This window comes from Histoplasma capsulatum, genomic scaffold (genome assembly GCF_000149585.1).
Source record: "Histoplasma capsulatum NAm1 scaffold_4 genomic scaffold, whole genome shotgun sequence".
Lineage (NCBI taxonomy): Eukaryota > Fungi > Ascomycota > Eurotiomycetes > Onygenales > Ajellomycetaceae > Histoplasma > Histoplasma mississippiense.
In genome coordinates, this window is record NW_001813979.1 from 1,845,266 (window position 1) to 1,852,550 (window position 7,285).

Below are 7,285 nucleotides of genomic sequence, written 5' to 3' on the forward strand. Positions count from 1 at the left end.
GCACCTCACCATCGAGATCATCTGCATTTTGCACTCTTAGAAGTTCTGAGGAAGACAGTCTCTTGCTCCCTCTCTCCCTGACGAAGCTGAGAAGCAGCCGTGGAGTGCAAGTAAAATTATCAAAGAAGCCCTTAAACACTACTGCTCAAGCTCGCAGGTCGACATACAATCAGCTGCTCATCTCCTGCACAAAATGCATTTGCTCTTTTCTTCATGTGACGAGATTCTGCCATATGAAGAGCGTGAGCTTATTCTTAAATCTTATAATGAGCAGCTCCTAAGACATGGGATGTTTGTTGAAGCGGCAGAACTTCGACTTTTATGTGTGCCTGACTATCCATCTGTTTATGATTACGCCCAACAAGATACTTTCATCAATGTGTATTGTTTCGAATGCAAAAAGCCTTACGAGAACCCAATACGAGATAACCAACGATGCCATCGCTGCAATACCCCGCAGTCACTGTGCACAATATGCATGAGCCGGGACCCTCCTATGGAATGGACTTTACAATCTTCTGTCTCCTCTACCCCGTCTTCTACCTCAGACAAGTCTTCTCAAGATGACAATAACTCCACAGTTGATAGTAACATTCACGCCACTTACCGCCCTCACGGGAGCGCGCTCTGGGCCTGGTGCCAAGGTTGCGGCCACGGAGGACACGCAGCCTGCCAGACTACCTGGCTTAACAACATTTCCATCAGTGAGGGCGGTTGTGCAACACCAGGCTGTTTCCACGACTGCGGGCCAGGCCCACGACGCGAACAAAATATTGCTTCCCATGCTAAAGAGCGTAAGCACGTAAGGGATACCTTATCTGCACGGAAATTGGGTCGGGGTTTCGCGAAGCGGGATTCATGGACTGCTGGCGAAAGCAAAGCTGTGGAACGGGTCCGAGGGATGCTAGGTATTGCGACGGCAACTAATACAACAGCAACGTCTTCTGCTGCCGCGGGTATAGGACCGCCGGTAGATTCCCCTATAGCCGCTGATGGTGGTGGCACAGGGCCTACTGCGATGGTGTCCCCGAAGAAAGTTAGGTTGGTCACCCCCAGTGAGCAAGGGGACCCTGGGGTCGGAGCCGGAATTGGGGCTCAGTCGATCTACCACCGACATTCAATCTCTGAAACCTCGTTGACGAAAAATAACCTCAGTGCTTTTTCCTATTTTAGTATTCTCGCCGAACTTTTTGGCTTCTCGTCTTGCCAAATGAAATTATCCTTCTGTGCTTTTTGTGCGTTTGCTGAATATGTTTCTCGTTTTGTCCCTACTTGCATGATTTTGGGTTGTTCTTTTAGCATGGGATTCTGGACGTTTCAAGTACCGTGCATAGCATAGGCTGCTGTTAGGGGGATTGAAAGGAATCAATTCGCGACTCCAACTTGGAAACGCAAGCTCCAACCTTTAGTTTTTCTCATTTGCTATTATGATTTATTTATTTTTACTTATTATTAATTTTATTTCGTGAGGGACAACGGGCAGGCATTGTTACCCCGGGTGGTTTCCTTTTCATTTTTGGGGGTACTCATATTTATTTTCTTGCCATATCTCATGTGCGCGCTTTCAGGATGGTTGACGGATTTGTGAATGTATTTTATTTTATTTTATTTTTTGGCCCCTGCACATTTATTTGCTGCATAGCGTTGTCGTGGAGGAAGGTGGCGGGAAAGGGATAGATAGTTATCAGTTTACATGCTTTCATGTAAATAATGTAATTTTATCAGTGAATAACCAGTCATAATACTTGCCCTTAGAGGCGTGTGAGAATTAGTACAAATTATATAAATTCCTGGGCTGGGTTAGCTTATAATGGGCCGATATATTCTACATAAGCGTGTTTCTCCCTTGTGCACATGAAGGGATTCCGCTGCCAGTCCAATGACCAGCACGTTTTATTCTTCTAGCTTAAATTATCACCTGTCTCTGTATTTAGAGGGGGGATGGAATTCCCAACACCACAGGCATATCCAAGTATAATTACTGATTGAGATTCATTGTTGTACGTCACATCGCAAACCAGACGACGCTCGCCATAGTTCCCCACTCGCCGCCTTCCTTTATACCCCCCAAACCTCTTTTCATTCCTCCCCACCGTTCCCAGCCTGTATCTTGCCTTAAAACCGCCTCCTCTTCTTCGCTGGTCCACCGACACCAGGCCTAGTACCTCCACTTTTATTTCTCGCTTCCAGCTGTTTCCTCAACTCCTCTCGTTTCCGGTTTGCTCGTTCCTCCGGAGTTTCGTCTTTTATTTCCTGTTTAGCTTCCACCTCTTTCTCTCCAAGCTCTGCTCGTGGTTGGTCTGAATCTCCTGGAGCCATTGCAGGTTTAGGGGGCGGTGACAACTCTGGCACCTCCTGGCTTCGCGATCGTTCCTTACGTGAGTTTGATGCAGCGGGCGCCCCACGGCCGCCAATCATCCCCAGCTTGCCACCTTGGTGTTTAAGTTTTGCGGGGCCGGGGAGGAACACTGGTGGTGATTCCCTTTCATCACCGTTCCCATCATGATCGTCGTTGAGATGTCTTGGTTTAGCAGTTTTAGGTTCACTTGAAGGTGAGCTGGGTTCGGGCTGTTTCTTCTTACCACCTATCTGACCAATTGCCCCTATGCCACGGGATTCAGATTGTGGCTTTAACGGTGGAGAGGATGTCGGTACGTTGGGCTCTGGTAGTGTATGTTGAACTGGTCGCGAAGTAGATAGATCGGCTTCATTTTCCGATTCTGTGGGCGTGTCGTTGTCGACAGTTTGCTTCGTTGGATTTGAATTTGGCGTTGTTCCGGGGGCATCAGAAATATCAGATGCCGTGGATCCGATCGGACTTTCCTGAAATGGTCTCTGCGTCTTTTTCTTCCCGCCGATGGCCCAAAGACTTCCCCTAGTTTTTGAGATTGTTTTTGGATTAGTTGGGGCTTCATATTCAGCTTCAGATTGTGTGGATCCTGCTAATTCCATCAGTGATTGTTTCCGTCTCGGGGGATGTCTACCACCGATATTTCCGAGGCCCTTGGATTTCGACCTATGCCTTGATGCTGAGCGAACGTAATTTCCATCTTCTTCAGAAGCAGTGGTTTCAGCGGAACTCGACGCCTGTACTTTCTTTTTGGGGGGATGGCCTGCAATGTTTGTTTTGTGTTTACTCCTATTTTTAGAGCTCGTGGGGGTTTCAAGGCTTTCTTCTACTGAATCTTGATCTGATTCGACATGACTTCTCCCTATAGACTTAGGAGACTTGTGAAGGTTATCATGTTTGGTTTTGCTACGACTGGGGCTTCTCAGCCTTGGTGGAGTTTCCATAGTCTTGGATGAAAGTATTAATACGAAGCATTTGGAAAATAATTTGGGAAGTTGTATCTGACCTGAAATTCATCGTCGTCACTATGCGAAGCCTCATCCTTCTCTGCTGGATGCGGTGATATTTCCGATACAAGTTTTTTTTGATCTTTGTCCTTTCTGGCTGTTTGACGAGCGTTGCCAAAAGAATCTGTGCCTAGCCTGTTCCACCAGTTGTCGGGAGCAAAATCGTCAATCTGTCGATCGGTAAACGAGGATGTGAACGACAGCTCATTGGCAATATGGACACCCAAGTTGTAGTCAGCATCTTTAGCTTGGTATTCATTATTCCACAATTTTTCATCGAATGGTGCAACTCCTTTGATAAGCTGGGATGCTTGAGAATACACGGATTCTTTACGAGAAAGCCGTACGCCTCCCCATGCCATGGAACACCATGCTCAAGTCGACCCCAGAAGATTCTATTTTGTCAAATAATTTGTTGAGAGTCCAATCCTTTTTGCTTTACATGCCCTATCAAGGACTAGATACGAGCCTCATGGTTTCGCCTTCCCCCCTTTAAAATTGGAAAGTAGGGATGTGTTAAGCAACGCATTGGTGGCTGTTGCGAGAGGGGTAAACCGTCCACTCTAGAGGGACCAACGGAGTTGGTAGCTTGTTGATGTGAGGAGTTAAGCTTTTCGCTTCCTGGGGTCACTTGTTAATAATAACGAGTTGCCCCTCCGACCCTCGTAAGGCGTCAGAAAATTTTCTGTAGGAAAACAAAATACTGTTCTTCATCTTCGCCGGGATCAATGCTCGTGTTATATTTGGATGCGTTTTTCAGGATTTCTTTGCGGCTCAGGCTCTGGGACCACACATGGGCCAGGTCTGTCACGTATATCTCACAACCTAATTTGCTGGTAAGGTACTTGTAGAGAAGTGGCGGGGCACGGCTGTCACTTGGAAGCTGCAGCTTTGACCACTTCGACATATTTCGGTCCGAACGACTTATCCGATAGTCAGTGAATGTATTGGTGAGGCGTCCTGTTGGAATAAATTGAAGCCAACATTGTTGCTTCAAGGTGCAGCAGGGAGCTCAAGGCGACAGCTAACCGATAACTAACTATTGCTTATTTCGGGAAGGTTGCCGTTTTCGGCTAAAATTCCAAACTTGGCTAAGCTGCCTATTCAAGTGACCTCCCTTGCTGGTTATAATTTAACCACCAGTGTTTCATTTAGCTCTGGCCCTCAGCATCCCGAACGAAGAATATACGACAAACGCAAAAATGTCCTTTAGAGTCGCTGATGGAGTTGGTTATAAGAGGAGCAGGTCGCGCTCCCCGTCGTCCTGGCGTCGCCCTGAGAAATTTCCTCGCCAAACGGATGGCGACAACAAAGCGAATGACCGTTCTCGAAAACCTCAACACAACAGTGCATCTGGGCGGTATCCGCGGAACATGAAAGAACAGACCCAGTTGAATCAACTTCAAGAAGATGAAAAAATGCGAGAATGGGTTGCCCAAGAAGATGATTTCGTCTTAAAGCAGGCAAAGAAGAAAGCAGAGATACGGGTAAAGGAAGGGCGCGCAAAACCAATTGACTGGCTTACGATCACTCTTCGAGTTATAGATCCCACGAGGAATCCTTTGGATGATGAGATAGCCGATTCCGAATTTGATCTAATCGATCCAGACGGTGTTTTCGAAGGGTTATCGCCAGACCAGCTGCGCGACCTGGAAGCAGATATAGACACTTTCTTGACACTGGAGAAACACCCTAAGAATCGGGATTTTTGGAAGGTTTGTTATCGCATTTCGACAGTGTTGTTAGAACAGCAGACTGACGTTCCCATAGACAATGAAAATCGTTTGTGGAGACCGTAGACAGATATCACAGACATCCGGTCCAGAGGGTCGAGCTATGAATTCGGTCGCCGACGATATCAACAGACTTCTTAGCCCAAAGTCTTACGAAGAGTTGGGAGCGCTGGAGATCCAAATTAGGCGGAAGCTAGACTCAAAAGATCCTATCGACACGGATTATTGGGAGCAGCTCCTACGAAGTTTGAATGTTTGGAAAGCCCGTGCGAAATTGAAAAAAGTCTACCAAGCCGTAATTGACAACCGGGTCGAAGGGCTTCGGAAAAAGCAAAGGGAAGAAGCAGCAGCCGTACAGAAGAAACTTACACCATTGGCACCTTTTTTGGTAACAAGTGACGGCGCGGCGCGAACTGATATCCTGAATATGGAAAATTTTTTGGAGCTTGATCCTGAGCCTCTTTTGCACCTCCGACCCCATGATAAAAGCCTTGATATTTTAGATGAAGATGTGTTTTTGAGCAAGGTGGTACGTTCAAACTGCCGTAACTAAAAATTATATGGGTTGTATTTAACTCTATAATAGGCCCTTGATCGCCAGAAGATCCTGAAAATGGGATTTGTCCCGCTGCGACATCGCGTTTCGGAGAAACAATCAGGCCTGGTTACCGCCTCTACTGTAGATACTTCTGCAGCTCAATTTACATCTCGTTTTTCTGCGATTCCAAATGAAGATTTCTCACAGGCAACAAGAGCATTGTACGAAAGAGAAGTGGCGAGAGGGGTCAGTGAGAACGAAGAGATTTTTGCGGGTGAAGAAGCCGTGAGTACAACTGCGAAGCCAACGTGGGCCAACAAGTATCGACCTCGCAAACCGAGATATTTCAATCGCGTCCAGATGGGTTATGAATGGAATAAATATAATCAAACACATTACGATTATGACAACCCACCTCCAAAGGTTGTTCAAGGGTATAAGTTTAATATATTCTATCCCGACCTTATCGATAAAACCAAGGCGCCGACCTATAAAATAGAGCGGGAAAACGGCAGGAAACGCGGCCAGTCATTTGCTCCTGCCGGAGAAGAAGATACATGTCTTATTCGCTTCATTGCGGGCCCTCCTTATGAAGACTTAGCGTTTCGTATAGTGGATAAGGAATGGGACTACAGTGCAAAGAGGGAAAGGGGTTTTAAGAGCAGTTTTGACAAGGTATTATTCTTGCTGAGTGCGCCATTTTCTACGTACGAGTGTGGTTGGTATAATAAATATTAATGCTCCCTAGGGAATTCTTCAGCTTCACTTTCAGTTCAAAAAGGTACGCGAGTTATATTCCAACCTATTCTCAAATGTGCCAAACTAACATGTTGTTTTGCAGATATATTACCGAAAATGATCGTTTCGGTATGGCACAATTGGGATGCAGAACAGCGGGTATGGCATTCCTCGTTACACAGATCTGCCGTTCTCCAACTTTGGATCCTGCACGGGCCATAGGACGCTGTTGGGAAAAACGGGAAGAATTACGTCGCAGGTCATTTACCAGGGCTGGGCCGACAGAAGAACTCTATTTAACCACTCAAGACTTTACAACTTCCAAGGCGTTGTCTCCTGTGCCGATAACTTATAAGGTTACTATTCTCGGGTAATGGTAACACGAAACATTTGGTGACCCGCAGAGCTCCTATCGGAATTTTATACCCAATCACGCTGTGTTTTCAGGTCGTGGGACTGTTCTATATCGTCTTAAACGCCAACTTTTGAACGCTCTGTGCCACATATCCTCTCCGATCTCATGGGGCCGTCAACCAACAGGAGATCTGGGGCATAGCATATTTCTGTTACCTTTTCACATTAGCCCAGAAAGCCGTATTTCTACCCGAGCTTACTCAATAAATGGCGCTTCCAGTGCTTCTTCTCTAAAGTGACTCAACTATCTCAGATCTTTGGGAATATCTTGTTGAATCAATCAAACAAACATCATGGTTTGGGAACAAAAAGAAAGAAACGAGGGAGGCAAAACAATAAAATATATTTTGATTTGCTTGATTGATATTGATTTTCCTACGTGACCAATCTCCGACATCTAGTCTCGGAGGCTCTTCCGGATCTTTGCTGATCTGCCACAGCTTACATACGCGGTAACTATACCCATTGCCAAAAACAACCATTGGTAGGGCAGTTCCGGCAGCTA

The 7,285-nt window shown here is 46.2% G+C and overlaps 4 protein-coding genes across 4 annotated transcripts; 2 read left to right on the top strand and 2 right to left on the bottom strand.

Annotated features, from left to right (window-relative positions):
* Positions 1–193: 193 nt before the first annotated feature.
* Positions 194–1,214, top strand: HCAG_04555 (conserved hypothetical protein; the record flags this gene model as incomplete). The annotated part of the gene is made up of 2 exons (XM_001540665.1): positions 194–1,055; positions 1,174–1,214. The coding sequence occupies 2 exons, from the start codon at positions 194–196 to the stop codon at positions 1,212–1,214; spliced, it is 903 nt and encodes a 300-aa protein (XP_001540715.1).
* A 901-nt stretch (positions 1,215–2,115) lies between these two features.
* Positions 2,116–3,719, bottom strand: HCAG_04556 (predicted protein; the record flags this gene model as incomplete). Its single annotated transcript, XM_001540666.1, has 2 exons — positions 2,116–3,297; positions 3,357–3,719. The coding sequence occupies 2 exons, from the start codon at positions 3,717–3,719 to the stop codon at positions 2,116–2,118; spliced, it is 1,545 nt and encodes a 514-aa protein (XP_001540716.1).
* Positions 3,720–4,030: 311 nt separating this feature from the next.
* On the bottom strand, positions 4,031–4,264 carry HCAG_04557 (predicted protein; the record flags this gene model as incomplete). The annotated part of the gene is made up of 1 exon (XM_001540667.1): positions 4,031–4,264. The coding sequence occupies one exon, from the start codon at positions 4,262–4,264 to the stop codon at positions 4,031–4,033; it is 234 nt and encodes a 77-aa protein (XP_001540717.1).
* A 295-nt stretch (positions 4,265–4,559) lies between these two features.
* HCAG_04558 (conserved hypothetical protein) lies at positions 4,560–6,487 on the top strand (the record flags this gene model as incomplete). Its single annotated transcript, XM_001540668.1, has 5 exons — positions 4,560–5,072; positions 5,128–5,619; positions 5,677–6,303; positions 6,377–6,409; positions 6,470–6,487. 5 exons carry the CDS (start codon positions 4,560–4,562, stop codon positions 6,485–6,487), a joined length of 1,683 nt encoding a protein of 560 aa, XP_001540718.1.
* Positions 6,488–7,285: the final 798 nt, after the last annotated feature.